Source organism: Urocitellus parryii, chromosome 9 (genome assembly GCF_045843805.1).
Source record: "Urocitellus parryii isolate mUroPar1 chromosome 9, mUroPar1.hap1, whole genome shotgun sequence".
NCBI lineage: Eukaryota > Metazoa > Chordata > Mammalia > Rodentia > Sciuridae > Urocitellus > Urocitellus parryii.
In genome coordinates, this window is record NC_135539.1 from 105,126,015 (window position 1) to 105,151,001 (window position 24,987).

General features: G+C 42.7%; 1 protein-coding gene across 1 annotated transcript in view; it reads right to left on the bottom strand.

Annotated features, from left to right (window-relative positions):
• The window catches only part of Prox1 (prospero homeobox 1), a 53,464-nt gene extending 34,526 nt beyond the window's left edge, over positions 1-18,938 (bottom strand). Inside the window, exons 1-4 of the mRNA XM_026379924.2 lie at positions 18,861-18,938; positions 18,624-18,729; positions 9,127-10,918; positions 2,090-2,197 (exon numbers count right to left, since the gene is read on the bottom strand). Coding sequence (XP_026235709.1) covers positions 2,090-2,197; positions 9,127-10,851 — 1,833 coding nt within the window. The 5' untranslated portion in view covers positions 10,852-10,918; positions 18,624-18,729; positions 18,861-18,938. The remainder of the gene's footprint in view (positions 1-2,089; positions 2,198-9,126; positions 10,919-18,623; positions 18,730-18,860) is intronic.
• Positions 18,939-24,987: the final 6,049 nt, after the last annotated feature.

Sequence of the window (24,987 nt, forward strand, 5' to 3'; positions counted from 1 at the left end):
TTTTAACCAGATTCCCATACACTTTGATAGTTTTCTCTCCCAGTATGGTTAAGCTATGTATGGAGAGAATTTATAATCTGAATATTGCCACTTTTTAAAATAACATATGCATGCAGGTTTTTTATTGTTATTTATACAGAGTTTGGTAGTTATGTGTGACGCTGCATCGCTAGATGTATTCTAAAGAAATGGGAATGGTTTCTTGTTGGTTTCTATTGCATGGCATTTATAAAACCACAGATCAATAATCTTCTCTGCCTTATGCTTTCCCCACCACATGTGTGCACACACAAAAACATGAGTGTACCTAATGTTCATGTCTACAGTTGGGTACTGTTGATGGCTCAGAAGGGCTACTGCTGTCCAGCCCTCCAAATGGCTGCATTTGAATGGTGGGTGAGTGCTGCTTATGTCTTCAGTTGGTAAGATTCTTTGACCTCTTTCTAGGTGAAAAATGCTATATAAATAATATAAAGTATTACCGTAATTATGTCATACCCTGCAGATCTTTGCACTAAGGGGAGGAGTGAAGGAGGTGACATGGACACACAATGTGAACACATGTGTGTGCTCATGTCATAATCCTTTTTTGCCTCTTTTCTATCTTCCCCTCATCAAAGCAAGATTCTGGGAGGATTCCCTAGAAGATAAACTTTGCCAGGTTCTACCAAGTTCTAGAAGCCAGCCAGTCCTCAACCTGCTGGCCAATTCCCTTCTACAAGTCTATTCTGGATACCCCACCTCCATCCACCCTTGCCCAAACCCAGATCCTTTTCTTGGTCTCCTGTGTTACTCAGCCTGTTCTTAGGCAGCCCCTTTCTGTTCCAGACTTTTTCTGCCTTCCCCGTCCTTCCCAGCCGGTTGGCACTGAATGAGGAGAAAACATGCCTTCCACTTAAGGAGTACAGCCAGGGAAGGGGAGAGATAAAAGGCTCAAGTTGACACACAATTCAAAAGCAAACAGGAGTGAAAACAGAACTTTTCTCATAAGGCCAAATCAAACATCAATGAAGGAAACTGAAATGAGTTGGCCTGCAAAATGGGGCCAAGGAAGCAACTCGAGCCTGGAGTACAAAACAAGCTATGCGGAGGGAAGTCGGAGAGGAGCGAGCATGTTTTGGCAGCTTCTGAGTTCTCAGTGGCAGAAATAAGAACTTGTACATATGGGGGTGGGCAGTGGAGGGGTGGGGGAAAAAAAACACCCAACCCTAATAAACTAATCTCAGCTAATGTAATGTTTATCAAGTTCCTTGGATAATGATACCATGTGTGCCATTATCATCATCAAAACCCAATCTATGTTTTAAAAAGTTACAGATGATTAACACAACATCAAGTTGATGCAAACAATTACTTAAAGCCCACACAAAACACACACACACACACACAGACACACACACACAGACACATACACAGAGAGAGAACCAGGAGGTCCCCATATTCTGTAGAATGAGGGAGGCTGCAGCTGTAGGCCGACAGCTTTCATATCCTCATTTGAATAATGTGTCCTGAATCTGTCACTTTATTCATTCTCCTTATGCTCAGTGTACTCTACATCAACAACAAATTAAGTTGTAAATAAGAGACAATCATCACTTTTGTTTTTAAGCAGCTACTGCATAGAGAATTTCAATGCACGCTCCTTTTCGACAGGGGGGGGAAAAGAGGTGCTAGAGTTTGCTTTCATAGGCACAAATATGGGGGAACCAACAGAAACAAAAACAGAAACAGTTTACTGTTGCAGAGGGGAGGGGGGAAACATTCTCTAAAGCACAACCATCCATTACAAGTGGAAATTTCTTCCAGAAGCTACTAAAACATACAAAGACAGAGGCTAAAGTTTCCCGGACTACGCTGCAAACCCACGTAACTTGGGAATACCAGTCCTTCAGTCTGAATACACAAGTGGCATCTCTGCTCAGCACACCTTTAGACAAAAGGACAAGTGCATCCAATCCATTAAGACACAGGTGTATTAATAAGCTGATCCCATATTCATCTCCATTAACTTCTGAGAGTTCAATCACTACCACATGCATAGAAAATTAGAAAAGAAAAAGAAAAACTAATAATAAAAAAATACCCCTACCTTTACATCGGAGAAGTAGGTCTTCAGCATATTGGAGCTGGGGTAACGGGTATAAAAGAACATGAGCTTTGCTTTTTTCAAGTGATTGGGTGACAATCCTTCCTGCATGTAGGATGCAATTGGTTAAGGCAGAAAATTCCATAAACAACAAGGATTTGTCACTCCTGCCCCCCACCATGCACACAGTCACCCCCAGAATGGAGGCCCACCACACAGCCCATGGCACTGGCTAAGGAATCTATCACCAGTCAGAAATTGCCAAAGGTACAGGTGAGGATGAACAATTAGCTGCAGATTCTTGGCTACTTTGTGACAAGGGTGGCCAAATCTGTCCCCTGCTCTAGGTCCCGTATGCTATCCATACGTTCACTTGTTGCTAAGGAGATAGATGCACCCAATGTGTTACTGCACAACTCTCATCATAAGAGATTTTTCCTTCAGCACAATTACAGTTCTGTTTGTTTGACTCTCCACACCCTGTGGTTTACATCAAATTATTATACTGACATACATGAACATAGAAAACACACTATTTTGAACACTGTTACACAAGCTTCACATTTTACCTCTTAGTGCTAATCTAATGGGGCTTCGTGACTTGATTTCTTCCTATCATACTTTTATCTCCTTTGAATTGTTTCCTTTAAAATAATGATTCTAACTTGGTAGGGGTAGTTCTGGCACAGGGAGAACAGGGTGGGGGGTGTCCTTTTTGTTAAAGCAACGGTCCAAAACCAAATACGATTTGCTTGTCCTGGATTTATAGTTAACTCCTTTGAGAGTGACACAGTAGTTGGGGCTAACAAATCAATAAATGTGGGTTAGTAGATCAATAAATGGCCACTTACCCCAAATAAGAAGGCCTATTTATCTGGAAACATCATTACCTTTTAGATCTGTAAACAGCAGCAACTAAAACAGTTCCCAAGAGAATGTGAGGCTAACCATAACAATCTAGGCTTCCTGATTCTCGCCCGGATTCTTGGCACTCCTCAGCAGACTCTGAGCTGGGATGGCTCTGGTCACATCTGTGCCGCAGCCTGGCCCTGCCATTTCCTCAGCAAATTAATGGCTTTATAATTTATCAGAAATGAAGATGCACGTGGAGAAAATCAATGTGGTCCCCCACAAGGTCAATTAAGGGTCTTTCCTAGAAGCTTCTCTAAGGATTTTTTTCTCTTAAAGGAGAGTCTGGGAAAAATAAGGAAAAAAAGAAAAAGAAAATGTGTACAGGTTCATGCACACCACACACACACACACACACACACACACACACACACACACACAGAGAGACACACACACACCCTTGATTACCCAACAGAATTTCACATCTTATGAAGAAAAGGCAAATAAACACAGCCACTCACAGAAGATAAAGGTTTCCCAATGACCTCCATCAAGTACAGCATGACTAATCGTAAGAATGGAGGGGAACCAGAGAAGTACTAGAGAATCATGATCGAATTAATATTGATAAGCTCTTGACTACTTATAGCAGAGTATTTAACCAAATATTCGGCTGAGAATTTGTTCAATTAACATTCCCTTTTATACCCCATGCCATTAAAAAAAAAGAAAAAAAAAAGATCACCTTGGTTGGCAAATAGAAAAGTTAAGCATTGTGGTTTTGTGCGTGCATGTGTGTGTGTGTGTGTGTGTGTGTTGTAACTGAAAATAAACACTGAAGAAAAGAAAATTTGATTTTATGTCTGTAAGCCAAAGCAGCTTAACTGAACTTGTGTTTTTGTTTGAGGTCCTTAATGATTACAAAGACGATAATTTATGACTGACATACTTCTTGTGCCAAGGAAAGAGCTGAAAGGCCCTCCAGTAACCTCCATTAGACTGATAGAGAAGACTAAAGGAGCCCAGGACACTTCAGGACCATCTGTCCAAATGGATAAGTGAAATAATAGCTGCAAGCTGTCTCCTATTGCCTCATGATAAGAGTTTTAGGGAAGCCCCAAGTTTGACAATATTCTCAGATCTGGGTTCCAATCTCTTCTTTCAGACGGCTACATGAAAACCAGCTCATATGTTTAATTACTTATGAGTCCCACATCTTTCAAAATCTGGTCTCACACGAAATTCAACTGTTTTGCTTTATTCCTCAGACAGGAAGAGAGCTATCGAAACTTCCTGAAGCTTTCCTTTCATTCCAATTTTGCTACGATATTGCAGTTTTTATTTAAAAAATAAATAAAATCTTCATCATATTTTGATCAGAATTGAGTTTTTAATTTCACACACACACACAAAATCTCGAATTTGGATTTCTGAAGTTCAAAATGTTTTTTGCTTCAAAATGTTTCCTGTTGGTCTTGTTTGGAATCGATCAGTTGAAATGGAACACAGAATAAATCTCTATCTCTTGCTCATTGTGCAATTAAGATAAAATTCCCATAAAATATATGTTTCTAATAAACTATTAAAAATAGCTAATGAAACATTTAAAAGCCAACAGTTAGATAATCCTTTCTTTCTCCTCAAAATAAATCTGAACTGACCAATTGGTTAATTTCCCTTTTAAGTGCGTGTGCTGAAAAGCAACTGTTCTTCCAAGAAAGCACTAGCTGTTTCCTGGATACTTACACACGCACAATGACTCATGATGGAATAGATTCAGTAAACATACAGCTGTACTGAACACGAGCTAAGCTCCATTCAAGGCCAGGAAAGAAAATGAGCACAAATAAATATTAAGGAGGTAAAGGGAGGGGGGGTGGGGGGTGGGGGGGGATGGAACGCAAGCAAGATCTGTCCCGGCAGCTCATGTGGCTTTGCCTCAATTCTCTTAGCCATAGCTTTGTGAAGACAGATGACATTCAATTCTATGTGTAATGCAAAATAGACAATAACTGCTGAAACTTGAGACAGCTGCCAGGTGTAAAAAAGAAAAAAAAGAAGAAAAAAGGAAAAAAAAAAAAAGAAAAGATGATAAATCCATAAATTAATGAAAGACATCTGCTCGGGAATATAAAAGATCAGAGAAGCAGGGTACAGCAGCTGAACCTAAAGTGGTGTCCAAACAACCTGAGAAGCTAAGTGTTGTCTGTTTACCAAGCACAATACAACCTTACCTAAACAGCCCCAGCGGGAGGAGCAGGAGGCAGGAAAGAGGCAAACAGAAAAATAATAGGTGGTGAAGGCTGGAGGAAGAAAATTCTCTTTTACCAAACTGAACTCTGGATTGCGGGACAATGTTATATGTTGCAATTCCAAGGAAATGGACTGGGATTACTTATATTTTCTCAAATGCTTGGAAACCTAAAGAATTTTGGTTTCCTCCTTATTGTCTGATCTGCTGTTTCTAAGAGGCTTCCTGTAGGAACCTGTGATGGGGAGGAAAATGCTAAATTCCCTCATTTAATGACAGTAACAGAGCAAGTTGTTACTCTACTAAGAAGTTCAATGGAACCAGAGGGATGTGTAGTTTACACTGATCTCTTGGAAGACAAAAATTTAAATTATAATTTTTTTTTTCTGGACATTGGGGAGACTAGGACCCACACTTTTTCAATCCTTACTTAATCTGTGTGTATCACTATCACTTAGAGAATCATTATGGATCCAGGAAATGTCTAAAAATGTAAAAAATCAGCTTCTGTGGATTTGTTTCATATTTTAGAAATTCATTTTTAATTCATGTTTCAGGTTGAATTTTAATTTCTTACCATTTAAACATTTTTTTTTCTTCTAAATTTCAAGTAGTTTTAATATTCTTTCTAAAAGTCAAATAGGGGGAAGCTGACTGCCCCAGAGATCAAGCTCAATTTCTTCACCTGCACATCTTAATGGCTTATAATACTACTCTTGTGCTTTAATTGGGTGCATGCAAATGTTTGAGGCCTAAACAAGGCTATTTTTCTTGAGATGCAAAGAGGATGAATGACAAGGAACATCGTGAAGAAAAGCAATTGGCTGGTTGTTTCTTTGGGAATTTGAATAAAACTTAATATTTGATTAAATAGATTCATTTGCAAAGATACTGAACACATTTTTTATATCCAAGACATGAGCTCTTTGACCAGGTGCATTGACTTTCAGTTTAACATGCACACATTCATGATTTCCTTCCTACCACAGGTGATGAGGTGGAGTGCTCTATTATTTAGAACATATATATTTAATGTGTTCAACTTAGGATGGATTCAGCTGATAAGCTGATGTTCTTAATAGTTTTTATCTTGGCTACTTTGTTAAAAAAACCAAAAAACAGATGATGCCCTTTGGAGTAGAAAAGAATCATTCCTTAAGACTTAAATTATTTAAAACAATTTGGAAAACCATGAGCCAAAAATAAAAACACAAGAATGATAATCATGGTGGTACCATTTCATTCTACTTCTGGTTATTTCTATTGATCTTTGCTCAAAATAATTGTAAAAGGGATTCAAACATGGCTCTGTATTCCTAAAACTAAAGTTAAACACCACTTGTTATGATTCCGAGATTTCTTCAAACTAAGCTTGAAAATTTTGTCTATAATCAAATAGAAAAAGGAGTTCAGAGAAAAGTACAATTTTGTCTATAATCAGGTAAAAGGTAAATCAAGGATAGAACTCATTGACATACAGTGATAGAGACAGGAGCAAAGTGAATCCAATCTGTCAATAAATAGATTCTCAGTTGTTCCAGAACTGTGGGGACCAGAAAAGATGGTTTGTCTATCCTCTTCTTCCTGAGGAAAAAAAAAAATCTACTAATAAGCTGACTAGTTAGGTGTACAATGTAATAGAGAAGGAGAAAAGCAGAGGTTAGTAGGCCCAAACATGGAAAATGTAACCATTAATTGCAACAAGAGGCCCAAAGCTTTCAGCCATAATGATACAAGAGAACAACTCCAGGCTTAAGCAGCTACATTCCATGTGATCATGGGTACTTCTCCCCATCACTGTTTAATAAAAATCTTATATTGGTAGAAATGGGAAAAGTTATTCCTATGTAGCAAAAGCAACTATATTTTCTTTACAGCCTTTGGTATGTAGAGAAATCGAAGAAACTTCTTTCCATTCAAATCCTCAAAATTCCTCAGGGGATTTAGAGAGGGTGAGACAATGAACATAGCTGACACTTAAAGCAATCTAAAAGATCTTTTTTTTTTCCCCCTAGAATACCAAACTAACTTAGAGAAATAAAAAGCACTGGCAAATTATAATTATCTGGTTATAACAAGAAGGCTAAGCTCTAAAAACTATAAACTGGCATCACAAGCAAGAGTTTATATTAGTATAGACTTACAGGACTTTGAAAACTGGCTTCAGATATTCATCAAAATGGGCATGCACGTACCTTAATCCTTTACACTTGTGGGGGTAGGGAGAGAAAGAAACAACTCACTACTACACTCCTTGTTTCACAAGTTTAGGGCTCTCTTGAAGTACCATAGGGTCCAGCCCTACACGTCATCCTGGTAGGCACTTCAAAAGATCCTCTTCTTGGGAAGGGTGAAAAACCATTCAAGACATTGTGTTTCCTTACTTCACCCTTTTGCATCACCAACAGCTATATTCCAACCATATGAACAAAACTTCATTGCCTGCTTATAACATAAAAATCATGGTGCTTCTTGACTGGCAGGTGGAATTTGAGCTTTTTGAGATACTGAAGTTAAATCAGTACCCAAGTCAAGACTCAAATCTAAGACCTCCACGACCCTCTCACAATGTTCTTCTCCTCTTCCTTGTACGGGGGAGACTCCATGTTTACCTGTCCAAAGCATCTCAAACTTGTGGCTCCAATTCACCTTACCAAAAACTTCACCCCTATCCTGAGAGTTGGCTGGAGGATGACCAAAGAAAACGTATTTCTATCATAGCTGTATATGGCAGCCTCTGGAATGAGCTTAGATAATAAAATGTCAATCTCTAGTCATCAAGACGATTGCTCAAAATCCTCAGTTTTGTAGCAGCTAAGTTAATTGCTAAATTTTATATCCATCTGGTAACTTATTAAACAAGAAACATGCTTCCACCTGTCCCCAAATGCTTATTATTCTACTACCCCAAAAGATTAACAACTACAAGATTTTTTAAAAAAATTACTGAAAGGAGCAATTTACAGGGGGGGGATGTCATCAGTTAAAAATAGCTGGAGTTAGGATAGGTCTACTAAAATATATATACATGGTACCTCTTTATAAAAGCCAAGTTCAAAATTTAAAGAAGTCATAAAAGGAGTCATTTTTAAGTCGAATACAGCTGAGTTTTATATTTAATTGTGCTCTCTTGCTTTCCAAAATAATTTGCTTTGTGTATGTTAGGACAAAAGATTTCTGTGTATGGTTGAGCAGAGGTTAATCATGCATAGAGGCAGCTGCACCAGACCCAAAGAACAGACCTTGGGTGAACGGAGAGACTGATGCTGTCTGAATAAATCAGTACCTGTATATTTCCTATATAAAAAAGAGTCTCACTTAAAGATTAAAGAATCTAACTCCCCCCTTGCCACATCCATCTTTTTCCCACCACAGGACAGCAGCCTCCCACCAATAAAGCGATCTCCATAAGATTTAATCGGGCCTTCCTTAAGTGGACCAGGAGCCTTGCAGATGGGTTAAAGTGAGAATTCTTCTTTGCGGAATCTTATGGGTCTGAAAACTGACTTTACTCCTTACTCCATAATAAAATTTACCATCTTTATATATAAAATATCTAAGAGAATTCAATATTTACAAAGAGAATTTTTTTTTTCCATTTCTGAATCTACACTTAGGAAAAAAAGAAGAAGAAGAAGAAGGTATACAGGAAGAACAGCATAAAATACACTACTGAAAAAGCACACGAGAAACCATCCCATGGAGGCAATTAACAACCGATGAAAGTTGCAAAGATGACAATTTAGTGTTAAGCTTTTCTGTGATCATGCTGATAAAAGCCTATGACACTGAGGAACAAGAAAGATTGCATTCTGGAGTAGATGCTGATCTACATTATTCTTTATATTGTGTAAACCTAACCTTTCAGAAAAACTTTTTTTTTTTTTTTTTTGCTTTTTGTTTTGTTTGTTTCTTGAGGGGGGGGGAAATAAAAGGATATTGCACTTCCCGAATAAGGTGAGATTTCGGACATGTCTTGCAGATCGCCACACTCAGACTTTATGAGCGACAAGGAGAGCCCTTCGGCGGTGCTGGGTGGGTGTGCTGGTGAACAAGGATGGTGGCTCAGATGGTGGGATGACATCTTGGTCCTCAGACTCGTCGTATCCCTAGTTAAGTCTAAGGATTCAGGAGAGGCTCTGTCTTTTCCAGAGAAGGAGCCAGAGGGAGCACCTAATGGACTCTGAAATGGGTAGGCCATCAAGGGAAGGGGGAAGGGGTGGCGGAAGGTGGAGGTGGTGAAGCCTGCGGTGGCAGAGAGAGGTGACTGGTGCAGGGGCTGGTGGTGGCCGCCAGCGGCCGGGCCGGAGGCAGACTGGTCAGATGAGTTTTTGCGGACAACCAGGGGCAGTGCTTCTGTCTGGTCTGTGGAACTGGGCATCTGCACGTTGCCAAAGGTGTCCAGGGGGTTCGGAATGATGACGTCGCCAAAGCACTGCAGGCGCTGGTTGGCAGTGTGGAAATTGTGATTTTCCCCGTTGACTGCAAATCTGGCCTGGGGGATCTGGAGAGGTGGGAAGACCTGAGGAACCTGGCGGGAAGGCTTGGCCGAAAATACTTTGACCACAGTGTCCACAACTTGTGACATGGCAGTGTTCAGTTCTTGTTTCAAGGTCTCCGCCAAATGTTTGCCTTCTGGTTGTAAGGAGTTTGGCCCGTGGTCTCTTTCTTTGTTGTTGCCTTCTCGCTTGGGCTTGTTTTCAGCCAGCTCCTGCTCTCTGATCAGGGCTCGAGCCCGGTCGATGAACTGACCTGGGTCGAGCTCACACATCTCGTTGTCCGACCTCCCGACCGAGTCCTGGGCCCGCGCCTCCAGGATCTCGGAGCGCATGCTGTCTTCAGACAGGTTACCATCTTCATCATTTTCAGAATCAGTGCTGTCATAGATTTGGTAGAACTTTTCCTGCAGCTGGCGCAGCTGTTTCTGCATGTCCTCCAGCTGCTGTTTCAGCTGTCGGCGCTCCTCTCGCTTCTGTTCTTTTCGGGCTGAAACCAGCTGCTGGAAACTCTGTTGCTGCTGCTGGGGCAGCTTTTGCTTGCGTTTGTTTTCTCTGTAACTTTCTCGGGGACTCACAGACTGCGGGGCCATCTCTCTTTCATTTTCATTGCCCCTTAATGCCACACTGGGGGAATGGCTCATACCCCGAATTATATTCTCAACCCGGGCACGCTTTGCTCTCAGGTGCTCATCACATAAGCGATCCATATCAAACTGGCTCATAGTAGGCCTGCCAAAAGGGGAAAGACACTCTGGGGGGCTGTCTCTTGAAGAGTTGCTGCATATATCCTCCTGATGTACTTCGGAGCCTGTACTAGAGAGACCGCTGGCTTGGAAACTGGGCTCGGTGCCACCATTTTTGTTCATGTTATTTTTCAACAGCTGGGAAATTATGGTTGCTCCTGGAAAAGGCATCATGGCATCTTCATACGAGTTCGCCCTCTTCAGCAGCTTGCGGAGTACATTTGACTTTTCCCCATCTGCATGCTGCACCACTGAATACTCAACATCCTGCTCAGAACCTTGGGGATTCATGGCACTAAAAAACGTTGCTCTTGCCTTAGCAAAAAATGCAGATGCTGTCCCTACCGTCCTTTTCACTCCAATGTCAACTCTTCTCCTCTTGGTTTGCCGGCTTAAGAGGGCTGTGCTGTCATGGTCAGGCATCACTGGACGGTTATTGTGCCATCTTCAAAAGCTCGTCAGCTGGGCACAGCTCAAGAATCCCGGGACCCTGGCCAACAGAACAAAAGGACTGATGAATCATTTTCTTTAAATTTCTCCAAATTTCCTGACCTCAATCCTGAATCAAATGCAAAATGCATAGGCTCTGGGATTTATGGCACATTACAATTATTGCAATTTATTATGCACTCTGCTTGAAATGAAACATTTTTAAATATTTCTGCTCCACTGGTTTAAGATGGATTAAGATTAAAAAAAAAAAAAAAGCAAAAACTGCTTAAGCACCAGTAATATGATTCTCTTTCACAAATGCCTAAAATGATACTGTTTATCTTCAGAAGAAACAGTAGATTATAAGAACACAGCCTCTGACAACCAATTGATTAAATTTTGGGCATTGAGATTCATATTATGAAAGAAGATGAAAGTGGTCTATACTTAAGAAATAAGGTTAGGTTTTGAGACTGTGTGAAATTGGGATGAAAAATTCCATTTCTGCATTAAAACTATTGTGGTTTTAATGCTACTGAAGGAAAAAGACTCTAAAATAAATGCAAATATTTTACACACACCCTTTATTACTGAAGTTTAAAATATTTTTTGTCATATGTAAAATGTGAAGAACATCCCAATCAGCATCTTTCAAACATAAATGGCTAATTTAGCATTGAAAGAAATGCACAAATACTCATTTTACAAGTCTGCTTATTTAGCATATTATGCATTTTTATTAGTGAAATCATATGTGAAGATGGTATCTGTGGCTATATCTTTCTATAACCAAGAATATTTATAAATTTTCACAATGTCCTTTTAATAACTTTAATTATTAGAAAGTTGGGTTCTGCAAAAGAAAAATGTCACTTTTGAAAAATCAATATGTGGCACAATGAACTATGGACTAGGCAAAGTACATCTTTAGTAGTTTTCTTCTGTCAAAATCTGCCCAAATTGTACTTCAAACACCTAAAGAAATGGTTTAACATACTCCATTTGTGAATCTTATTTCCTATGCCAAGTAACAGGAAAGGAAAAAAAATTAAAACAGAAAAAAAAAAAATGACTGATTGAAGATATAGAAAGAAAGAAAATAACATCAATCAAATTGTGAGAAAGGGAAATAGGTTCTTTGTATATGAACTTCCGTTGTTTCTTGGGGACACAATATAAAATGGGATCATCCTTGCTTGCATTTTATAAAAGGCACTTGACATATTGTGAGACTTATTAACTAGCAATGCTAACCCCAAATTTTGTGTACATGCGAAATGTCACATCTTTTTGTTTACACTTAGCATTTTTGAAGAAAATGAAAATATTTTTTTCATGCTGGATTTATCTGATATTGAACTTCACGTTTGCTTAACAGAGCACATCTTCACAATAACAGGGTCTATTGCCAAAGGCAGCGTGCAGAGTGTTTGGAACAGCTCCCATCTCTTTCGGTTCACCTGTAAAAACATCTACGTGCTCCCTAGGACTGCATCTGTGGCTAGTTTTAAAGAATGACTATCCATGCAAATAGGCATAATTTCAGCATGAAATAACCTGCAAAAATCAAGAAAATGCTCAATGCTTACATGGTAACAATATGTATTCTTTTTTTTTTTTAATGCAACAAAGATTTCATCATGAAGCTTTTGGTGTACATGAAGATAAACTTCTTAAAAAGAATCTGCTTTAGGGTAACCATGAAAGAAAGATGATGTTTCTTTCTATATATTTTTATACACTTGAGGATGAAATACTTTTTATATGCTTCAGGATAAAATTTTCTGAACTTGGGATGAAGACATCTCAATAACTATAATACTGGGCTGAAGACTGAATTCAGAGTAATTGAGACTCCTCACACATTAATAATGAAATTGGTTTCAGGAATACAAAAACACAGTGACAAATATTTCACTAAAATATTAGACATGATAAATCAGGTGTGGGCTGTCAGGTAAGAGAAAGAACAAGAAAAAGGCTGGATTATTAGTCACAGGAACACTTGGAAATGTGGGGGGTTACAAAGAAAATTCTTTTGTGCATATATCAGCTTTCCAGAAATAGACCTCACTGTCATTATTTTAAAATTTTACCTCTTTTCTTTCTGTGTGCAAATCCTTTTCTTTTTAATATCACCTGCAAAGCACACGGATATCCAATCAAATACTGAACAAACTTCCTGCAGTATTTTCTCTCCCTGTTCACCTTAACACCCAAACTGGACTTTCCTGCCCATCTTACTACTAGAAGATCACCTCTGATGCAGAGCCTCAGAAAGAATAGACCAGTTTCATTGATGTGCACAAGGTCATCCCCAGGCATCCTCCTTTTCCAAACTGCCATTTACCTGTATCATCTGCACGTCCTCTCATCCAGCCTAGGTATCAACAGCTGCATCCCTGCCTCATGCCAGACAGAGCCAAGAGGAGGGCCCTGCTCTTTCTAAGGTGGAGAGACATGATACTTTCATCTTCAGTGGAGAATAAGTGTTAATTAAACATGCTCATCCAGTCTGCTAAGAACAAGATAATCCTGTAACTCTCTTCAAATCACCAAACTAAACTGATTTTTTAAAAAAATTATCTTTCAATTGCTTCACATTTTAAAATTAAATCATGATTCCTTTCTATTTTGGGCTAATAAAATTTAAACACTTTGGGGGTCTTATTGTAAAATGTCTAGCGGAGACATAATACACAGAACAAAACAAATGAGAAAAAGTAGAGAAAATGATTTAATCCAGAAAGACATCATATTAATAGGAACAAATAAATATATATCTCCATAAAATTTAGACCTAAACTTAGAAATAAAGATAGAGTGATAGTATACATTGGGACCATAACCCATGGAGGCTATAGGCAAGATAAATAATAACTGGCTGACAGTACTTTAATAACATCATGTTTCACAAACAAGACACACACACACACACACACACACACACACACATACACACTGACTGATATGTTCACCACATAAGAAAATGCTCTGTCAAATGACCATAATGTAAACTAAATCACTTGAAAACATTTTTCTAAGTGTTTCCATGGTTTTCCAATTCAGAATTTAAAGGATGCTATGGAATGACTTTATCATGAATGTTGTCTTCTCCATTAAGATTTTCAAAAAGTCCTAAATTTCTCAAAATGTGTACTAAGCCATAATGTTTCAGCTATGATTATAATTGATTCTCACAATTTTTAAAGGTTATTTCTGATTTAACTAGGCAATATGAAGCCTTTTGATCAGCACTGGTAAATATCAATATCAGCAAGAATAAAAAAATACTGATGTAGACTTTGAACCCAAATTATTATTGATCAAATACACATACTCTATTCCTATAAAGTCCTCTTTAACTAATATGAAAAGCTACATAGAATTTTTAAATTATTGAATATTTTGCTGCATCAGTTGGCATCTAATCTACACAAATGCTTTAATAACTACCATGCAACAGATATCTTAACATAGCAGATTCTTCCCAGAAAGAGATAAGAACAGACAACAGATAAGAACAGATTTTAACTATTCCAAAAGATTTTTCATTAAAATTGGAATTATCTGACATTCTATTTAAAAGAGAGAGTTCTAAGAATTCTGATTGACTTAATGTTAGTAGAGAAGAATTTTCAGTAAAGAATTTCAAAGGAACATTGCAATATGAAGCAGAAAGTAGCTCAGTGCTCCACTCTAATAAAGAAGCTATTTTGGGGAAGGGGATGCAACTTTTACTGCATCTATCTGGAGTCCAGATTCTGGACAAAGAAGTGTTTCATTATGGTAATTATCCAGATAGTTCAGACAAATCTTTTATGAGACAGGGAGAATATAAGGTTGGCATGGCTTCCTGCTTGGATTTAGATTATCTGTCTTTGTTGATAAAATTATTTGGAAAAATTGCTTACATTTTAGTTCTTTTAGAAAGTCATCTTTGAATGGATCTCCAATCTACTTGGGTTAACCTGGTTATGAAATGTTAAGTGGAATATCATTAACAAAGACTCTTTTTAATCAATCTGAAAATCAGTAATTCAAGGGGGAAAATAATCAGATGATTTGATTTAGGTACTTCCCCCACCCCATATCACTAAGCTGCTCCCTTCTTTGTATTCAAGAGTTCATATCTGCTATTTAACAACTTTTCCTTTAGATACATTTCTTATTGTCAGGTAAGAAAACCTTTGATTTTTATTTTGAAGAACCCAGTTGGCATAAGTTAATACTTCCATTAACTAAGATTGTATTGAAAGGGTTTAAATTTTCCTATCATGATAGAGTTCTCAAATCGTAATCATTTCATTTATGATTCTATTAAAAATTCTATACATTTTTCACCTGCAAAATGAACACAGAACACTTTCTGAGACGTGCCCAAATTATAAATCTCTACTTATTTAAAAAGTAATAATTCACCACGTTGGGTAAATAAAAGAGTATGAAAAATAATCTTAAGAAAATACACTTTTAGTTTTTCCTTTTTGCAGAAATTTGGGATACTCTAAACATCTAAGCTTTGAGGCTTTAGATACATTAGGAAAAAAGGCTTGAGAAAATTTTCTTATATATCCCTTCCAATTTATACAAACAATTAGAATACTATATTAACACATCATTCAGAATCCACTTTCATACTATAATATCAATAACATTTTACAATTTCCTTTTTGTCCTAAATGTAAAAAGTTTCATATTAACATTGAAAATTTGAGCTAATTCCTGAAATGATATAGGAAATTGATGAAAAAAAAGGCCTTTTGAATTTGAACAACTAAAGAATAAGTCTGGCAACTTATGAATTAAGCTAGCTTGGGTTTTAAGATTGTATGTGCTGTTTATAGAAGAGTGATGCTTAGGAAATAAAGTGAGAACAAAGATGCATGTTATGTATGCATGACTTTCCCCCCACCACAAAGTAGTGATTAAACTAAATAGAATTCTGCATAATGGACACATAAAATATCAATAAGTGCCAAGCACAGATAATCCCTATTAAAAATGAAGTAAATGAACATAGCCATAGATGACATTTTAATTACAAAAGAACTTCAAAAGCATCCAAGGAAAGTATGGAGGGGGTGGCTTTGATGCTTAAGTTTAAAGAATAAATGACACATACTATCTTATTTTCATGGAAACAATGTTAATCACCCAAACAACACAACAAGCCAAGAAAAACCATTTATCATCTAACCTATTTCTATGCAACTTAATTTAAAGAAGGAGCCTGTTTAACGCAAAAATTTAAAAGGTCAAATTTTAAGAATCCACAGAGTCCTCACATTGAATTCCCCAAATCCTCCTTCACACATCAATCTTCGGTCCTTAAATTAATCTATTTACCATTATATAAACATATCCATGAGTAGGTTAACTAGAACACTCTCCTTTTTCTTCCTCACCACACACAGTCTATTTCATTTTGAAAATACTCAGAAGTTCTTGCAAGCAACTCTTCATAGAACTGGCCGCCTGAATCTTGCATCAAATAGAAAAACACAGTTACCTCTCATGTACTTGAGATTTTTCTTCTCCATCAAAGTCATATCTAGGACATCTGGCACATATCTGGTACAATGACAAGTGAATTCTACTTTATGACAGTATTTAACATATGACTTAAAAGTTTATTCACATACCTATTCTTTCTGGACAGGGAGAAAGCATGCTAAAAAGATAAGCTTTAACACCAGTAACACTTTCAAACTGGCGTTGGTATTTTTGGCAGTTACACACACCCATCTCTGTCCAACACACACACACACACACACACACACACACACACACACAAAGGACTTCTCTCTCTCTCTCTCTCTCTGCCAAGCACAGACCTGGGAGACAGGCATAAACTGGAGGGAAGCAAAGGGAAAGTCAATCTCTCTCCACCTGCTGCCTGAAGTGGGGGTGCTTTTGGCCACTGGCAGACAGAAGCCTGAAACATGGCCTCAGCAGCAGCCTGCCAACGTCCTTAAGAAAAATAAACAAATACATACAGACTTGCCCCCATCCCTTCCCAAAGAACTCACAAGTCAGGGCTAAAAACACAACAACAGCCCAATTCCCATTAGCCCAGACAATCCTATTAACCAGGACGACCATAAATTCATAAACCTCTACAACCCTCAAGCAAGCCTTGTGGTCTGGAACACACAGACACACAGACACAGAGGAAATTTGCACCTGTCTTTCTTGACACAACACACCTGTCAGGCCCTGCCCATGCGCACTCTGCTAATAGACTTCTGCCTACCTAGTTTAGGAAAGAAAATGTATGTGTGTGGGGGGGTGGGGGTGGGGGATATTATTATTATTATTTTGGTAAGGGAGGGCATGAGTGTGGGGGAGAGAGGGAGGGGGTAGGGGAAAGAAAAGAAAAAAAAAAGAGAGACTCTTCTAGCCTTGACTTTGAGAGGAGGCCACCTTGTACTCTGTTTTTATAAGCTTAAGGAGACAACACAGACCTTCTTGGAAAAATAAAAACAAGCAGGTGAGTTCCCAGCCTTCCCCCAGGCGGAGTAGGGCTCTGGGTTGCCAAGAACAGCAGTTTCACACTGCAACCTGCCTCCTTGGGCTATTTAAGACTATCGCCCAACCCCTCCTTCTGTTTCTGCTCTCTGCCTGGAGGACTCTCCACTTCCGAAGAAGCTGGGAAGGGGCGGGAGACCAGTGAGTGTGGAAAGCTACTCCCCCCTTACTCCCACCCCCATCGCTCCCTCCACCAACGCTCAGTGTTAGCAGGAGGACTAACTGGATGTCACACTAGAAGAGCCAACAACTTGCTAAACTGGACTTTGGATGATATCTCCCGCCCCCCCCAAAAAACTTGCCCCCCTCCCTGACCCCTCTAGTCTGCTCGGGCAAGACGGCAGCTCTTCCCCCTTCTTCCCGCCCTCCTCACTATTCTTCCCAGCAACAATTACTCGCACCTCTCCTCTCCTCCCTCCATAAGTCCTCCGAACTGGGGAAAAAACAGTAGGTACCACCCAGACAAGACCAGACGGAAGCGGCCCAACACCACAGAATGCCAGCGATGGCTGTGAGATTCTTCGCCTCGGACATCCGCTGCCCAAGAACACCCCTAAGCCCACCCCGGCCACAATCCGATCTCCGCGGCGTTCAGGCCCCACTCCCTCCACCACACGACCCCGGAGGGCTCCAGGTGCCGCCTTACCCTACTCAACTTGCCCCAGCTCTGGGCTCAGGAGAGGGGCGCCGCTCGGGTTTCCCCGGACCCATCACTCCACCGCTCCAACCCCGATTTCAACATTTCAGCGTCGACAGCGTTTTGAGAGGAAAGTAACAGAGCGCCCCCCTCCTCCCTTTCTCCTCCTCCCCACTCCCGGCCCTCTGCTGGGGTTAAAAAGGAGAAGTGAAAGGTATGCAAATGACAAGCAAATTGCAAGAGCCGGGAAGAAAGGCAGCTATAATAAACAAGACAAAGGGAGAGGACGTGGGGACTAGCCCCGGAGTTTTAAACCCCGGGAGATGGGAAAGATGAGGCTTGGCGGAAAAGCGGAGATCCAGACGAACAAAAAGCGACCCGGTCCCCCTCGCGCGGTCCTCTTTCCCGAGAATAGAGGCCAAGAGAAAGAAGGAAAGGAAGCCAACGCCTCCTCGCACCCCAGAAACAGTACACAAAAGGTGACAAGATCAGCGACAAGTCCAGCCACATCAGCCTCCCCCATCGCCACCACCACCACCACCCCCCAGCCACCAGCAGGAAAGAGAAAGAAATAAAAGCCAAGCGGATCACTTACTCTTAGGAACTGGGAGGAGAGGGGCGCTGAGTTCCACTGAGGCTCCTGCTTAGAAACTGTTTAGAGGCTATTTTATTATGATTCATTTAAATAACACCACATTCTCCTGGAAAAAAAAAATGTTTACACGGGTATGAGTAATGGGAGGCTCTTTTCTCTCCTTCTCATTCAAGAACAAGCCAGTGCAAGTGATTCTGGAAAAGGGGAGGGGACTCACGAGGGAGAGAAGATACTTACGCGGTGCAGAGAGCAGTGGAACTGAGTCTCTCTCTCTCTCTCTCTCTCTCTCTCTCTCTCTCTCTCTCTCTCTCTCTCTCTCTCTCTCTCTTTTGCCGGCTGAGAGAGGAAAACACGCGCGCGCACACACGGTGATATCTTGCGGGTGATGAATATGATAATTGGACAAGGGACGGTGAGTCTGTGCGAGAGCGAGCGAGCGGGCGAGTGGGAGAGGGAGAGGGGAGAGAGAGAGAGAGGGAGGGCGGGGAGGGGAGAGGAGAGCTGGAGAGAAGGGGCGAGAGGGGGAGAGGAGTGGAAAGAAGCGGAGAAAAAAGAAAATGAGAGGAGAAAAGGGAAGAGGAGAAAGCAGGAGAGGAGAAGAAGAGAGAAGAAAGCAGAAAAAGAAGAGAGAGAAGAGGGAAAAAGAGAAGAGGAGCGAAGCAGAGAGGGAGCAGGCGGACCCGGCGAGAGCTCTTTTGCGCCGCTCTGCTTTCCCCGGCTGCAATGGTGTATTATTTCAGAGCGCTCCCTCAGCTGAGGGCTCCGCTCCACAACAAGATTTACTTTAAGACACAGCTGAAGGAAACAGGAAGACTGCACGTCACAGTCTGACTGACGTACCCGGCCCCAGCACCCAATCGCGAGGCGCCTTCGGATTCAAGGGGGGATAGCGAGGCAAGAGAACTTGGGAGGAAAAAAAATATATATATAAAAGGGGTGGGGGTGAGGGGCTGGGAAGAGAGGAGGGGAGAGGGGCCCTGCGCTTCCCCTCCCCGGCCTCCATCCCCGGCCCCCACCCCACCCCCGCCCTGCCACTGCTTCGGGGCGCCTGGATCGCCATGCCGGGGCCGCAGCGAGCCATCTGCGGGCACTATGCAAAGCGGCGCCTGGCTCACACTCGCTCTTCCAGGACGCAGGTCTTTTTTTTTTTTTCTCATTTCCCAGATACAGCTGATCGAGTTCGCCGAGTGGCCGAGCGAGTGAGCGCTCCTCGAACTTGGGTGGAGGAAAGCACGGAAAAAGTATACTGGAGAAAAAGTGGGGGCTTTTAGGAGTGGGAGTGGTAAAGAAGGAGAGAGTGGAGTGGGGGATCCTCAAACCATTGCACTTCTAAAAAGATCATAGCTAGTATCAACAACACATGTCACCCTTGCTTCCTTTTGAAGAGGAGGTGGACGAAAAAATACAGGTAGGTTTTGCAATTAAAATAATAGGTGCCAGAGGTTTCACACTGGGTCCGTTGCATCTGATATTCAAAAGATGAACATTGGCTGATTCCCGTCAATCACCCGTCAAAATTATTAGGAAGAAAAATTTTTACCTTTGGTTACTTCTGACAATAATATTCGGATTATGGGTGCAGCAGCCACAAAAAAATATGTTACAAACATTATCTCGTGATTATCCCTCACTAGATCACTCACCCCGGAATGACCAAAGAAAGTAGTTCAACATAGAATTTACACAATTTCGACGTCTGGGTAGCAAACTTTGAAGTTTATTGGGCAAGCATTTTAAAAACCGAAATGTTGGGTTCCAACATAAAGCCAGAGAAAATTCACTTTGGTTTGATATTTCTTGGATGAAAAATAACCAGTAAGATTAAAAAAAAAATAATGTCGCTCTTAAAGAGCTCCTTGGGCTTTGTAAGTAACAAATGCTAAAGAGAGAGTCTCCAGCTGCAGCTAGAAGGTCCCGTTCACCGGCAGAGTAAACGGCTTTTAATAAAGCAGTCGCGTTTATGACTTAAAGATCCCATAAAAGCTAGGGCTTGCAAGAGCTTCGAAACATAGACACTCATACCTAGTCGTTTAGATGCTCATTTTTTTTAAAGTAGGAAGAAACAAGTATTTTTTCTGTGTCCCTCAAATTTAATCATAGCAAAGGTTGAATCAAGTGCTGTGATAACAGTATTTATTAAGAGTATGGCCAGTACACTGGTCGACCACTGCTACCATCTTCTACACACACACACACACACACACACACACACACACACCACTGTTTTCTGGGACATTTACAATTTCAGCCTCAAATTCATCAAACTGTAAAGAGGATATTAAGTCTTCTCTTTTGAATAAGAATAGCGTTGGTAGCATGTGTCTGTCTATACCCTGCAGGAAACTTTTGGCACGAAATTCAAACATTGAAAAGAAAGGGGGAAAAATCAGGTCGACCAGGTTATTGCCCAGGATAAGAAAAGAGACTTACGTGAGCATCCCCAGCTTTCTTTTCGTCCCCTTTTCGCTGCCCCCAGACACTCCCTCCTTCCATTATGGAAACAACATAGACGAATGCACACACACCAGTCACACCTCCAGTGAACGGCTACTGTATCAAGTGTTCTAATGGAGATGTGACAGTTTAAGCTGGGAACTGAAATAATCTATCAACATGCCCATTAGATACAGGCTGGAATAATGCTTCTATTGGTTGGGTCCCTTCGAGGTAAGCGGGTGTATTAAGCACGGAATTTGGGTTCTGAGAATAGATCAAAGCTACTTTCTTTTTTTCCCCGTCCTATTATTTTTCCTTAAGAATCTATTTGTACACATAAGTTACCGTCAGCCTACAAATAAACTGGTAGGAGTAAACAGTGTATGCCCTCCACACCTTAAAGCCATCTGCTCAGTTTGACATTTAAAGGGAGGAGGCCAGGAAAGGAAAAGGGAGAGAAGCAGGAAGAAAGGAGGCAAGGAAAGAGAATAAGATTCAGACTCTGGAAAGAAATGGCTTAAACTTGAGCCCACAAGTTTGGGGCAATTGCACCTAGCGCTCGGATGCACGTTTTGCACACACCACTCCTGGGATCTGGCGGCGGGAAAAGTTTCCTGCGCACGGAGTAAGTCCTGTATCACGCCGAGGGCAAAGCAGGCCCGAGCTGAAGTCCGGGTAACCCACTTGACAAACAAGGAAACTCCCCTACCCCTAGTCTGGGCGACGAAGGCTCGCGGCTCGCCCCGCTCTGCCGCGGCAGTTCGCAGCCCGCATTAGGGCGCAGGAGCCGCTGTAAGAGCGCGTGCGACTCTGGGCTAGCGAGCTCGGTCTACAGCCCAGCTCCCGGAGCTGCCTACGCCGAGCCCTGTCTTGTCCCCTACTGTCGGGGCGACCGAACAGGCCAGGCTGCTGGCAACCTCTCTTGTCAGAGCTGCGGCTCTCTCCCGGGTTTCAGGCGGCCCTGGAGCAGGGCGAGAGGCCCAACCCCCCATATCTCGGGCGACTCCTGGTTTGTTTTCTGATAGGGAACAAGCGATCAGTCAGCCCGGAGACGAGAAGTCGCCTAGATATTGGCTCCATCTGTGAAACCAGCAGCCAAGCCTAGGGTCAACGCATACCCCTTTCCCTGCCCCATTGCCAACACAATCCCAGTAACTTTAAAGTTAACCCAAGTTCTGACCGGCCTTCTAACAAACTCTCTCCCTGCAGGTTGCCTTTGCTTATTTATCTGAGAGGTAATCTGTGTGCTCTTAGTCAAACTCTTGCAATTATCACTCAGACATCTGGTTTTGGGTTAAACACACTTGCCTTGACATTTCCTTGGTCTATTACCCCCTCTTGTTCTTTCTTAGAGCCCTTAGGTAAGGGTAGGAGGGAAAGCAGTGCATGCAAGTAACTCAAAACCTTACAAACAACTGTCATCAGATCTTAAAACTAATTTGGGGGATTTTTGACCAGATCCAGTTGAGAGGCAGACATGATTGTGGATTTCAGAGAAGGATGCCCAAGAACCTTCACAGTCACCAGTTCACCAACCCAACCACCCACCACCACTACCACCAACCCGAGGAAGGGAGGACAAAGAGAAACCACCCCCAGGGTGCAGGCCTGCTGTAGGTTGCCTAGAGGCAGACTGACTGCTGGCCTCTCTCATTCTCATCCCCAGTGCCCTGTGTGACGCCAAACCCAACCTGAATTTGTTCTGAATGTGGGGGGGGGGGGGAGAAAGTGAAATGCCACAAGATCAGTAGCAAGTAGCAGCTGCAGCGTTTCTCTCTTGGGAACCCCATTGCTTAGAAGCCTCCGAGTGATGTTTGTTTAACCAACAGCTTTCAAAATAAACAAGAGAAATCACTCCAAATAAGTTGAAATATAACCCTTACAAGAATTTAGAATCATAGGTGCTGTGAGGAAAAAAAATAATAATTTTTAAAATAAAATAAAGCCCCCACCTCCAAATAAGAATCTTCCCTTTTACCTAGAGGAGTGCAGTTGTCATAAAAGTATAAATTCATTGGAAGGAATCATTACAATAAGGTGACCTCGAAGAAAATCACCAGTCCCCCACAAACACACACCCGCGGGGAAGAGGAGTTGTCAGTGATTTAAGGGTCACACGACTACTTGATTTTATGGAAGTGGGTGAAAACGATCAAAGGAAGGTACATTCCCTGCCCTGAAGTAATAAGGAGTAGGCTGGAAGCTCTTTGCCGCCAACCCTGGCTTTGCCTCAGGCACCGAACTTTCCAATATCAAGATATTAACAGATGGTCGTGAGCACATGGAGGGCTGTTACTTACATAATCCAGCCACTTCGCCTGGCCGCGCTGAGCCGGGCTAGGCGCCCGCCAGGCCGCGTGCGAACCTTCCGAGGGGTGCTCTTGCTCCCCGAAATAACTTGCCTTTCTCCAACCCCACCAAGCTCTTTGAGGGCTACGATTTGGAAAGGCTGTGGTTTCAGTAAAAGACACACATCGATCTGCTTGTGCTTTATCTTCTTCAACCCATAATAGTGAAAAAGCTGGAGACCCAAGGTCAGAGAGAAGAGGAGGGGACGCCTTCGGGGAGAACCCGGTGCTAGCTCTCTCCGTGTCTGGGGCTGTTAGGAGGTGGAATTCACCCAATTTACAGTCCCCCCCACACACACACCACCCCCACTACCACCACTGGTTCAGATCTGCACATCTTTCGCTGTCACCGAAATACAAAGGCAGGCTCGGGCCGCAGCGGAGCGGGAGTGGGGTGGGGTGAGGGTGTGAGTGCGAGGGGACGCCTTTGCACGCGGGGGCGCAGTGGGCAAAGTTACGCAAAACCTCCGGGTACCGCTACCCTTCCGAGTTGGTGCAGGTTTTTAAGCGCTCGTTCTGGCTTTCGGGGAGTTTCTTTCAGCGGTGTGGCCGCCTGCTGCCTTCACGCCCTCAGTCACCTCCCGAGAGGCCCGGTCCCTCCCGGGGTGCCTGTGTACCTCCGCCTGTGTGCCGGGGGTGGGGGGTGGGGGGGACGTGTGTGTGTTTGCCAAGCCTCCTCTCCGATGGCGACTCGGGGCTGCCAGAACCTGCGAGGATTACGCCTGCGATTGTTGGAAAAGTTTCGGGATGGGCGGGAAGGCTCCTCTCCTGGCGGGAGCGGTGCTTCTCTCCCGGGGCTTCCTCCTGGTGTCCCCCTCCCTCCTCGCCCGCCCTTCCTCGCCGCGGCTCCGCATTAGGTGTCGCGGCCTCAGGGACCGAGAAAGCGAGCGCGAGATGCTGCTGCCGTGGAGGCGGCGCGATCCCTGCGGAGGGCGAGTCTAGTGGCCCGCGCGGCCCGTGGGGGTCCACACCGCCCTGGCCACTCGCCTCGCCTGTCCCCGCCAGGTTCCCGCGTTCTTTGCCTCTTCCTAGACCGCCGCAGGGAAAGCCGCCGGGCTCCAGTCGCCCGGGCTCGGCGCGCGCCGGGGCACAGAGGGCAGCCACCTGCTCCCGGTGCGCTCCCGAGCTAGGGGAGCGTCGGCCGCGGTCGGGGAACGTCGGCCGCAGCCCGGCCCGCGCTGTCCCCACCGCCTCCCCTCCCCCGCCGGCTGCCTGTTGCTGCGGGGGCCATCGCGGTGGTGGCGCGCCACACGGGGTGGAAGTGCTCGACCTGAGAAGAGGGGCTAGCTCTAGGGATTGCAGGAGGGGCGGGGACAGAGATCTCCCCTTCGGCCCACCGTCCTCCTTTTGTCGGTGAATCTAAGGATGTTTGGCCGTGACTCTCATCTTGCCTTTCTTTGGTCTTTCGGGTCAAGGGCGAGAATCCCGAGGAGGTGCTCTGTTTTCTGGGGCTTGGGTGATAGGACTTAAGTTACCCATGCTGGCTATCTCACAAAGCTTTTATTCAGGATGAGGAGTCAGGTAGAAATAAATAGGCATAGGCCAGAACAGCGAGGGGTAAGAGAAGGAAGCTAGCTCCC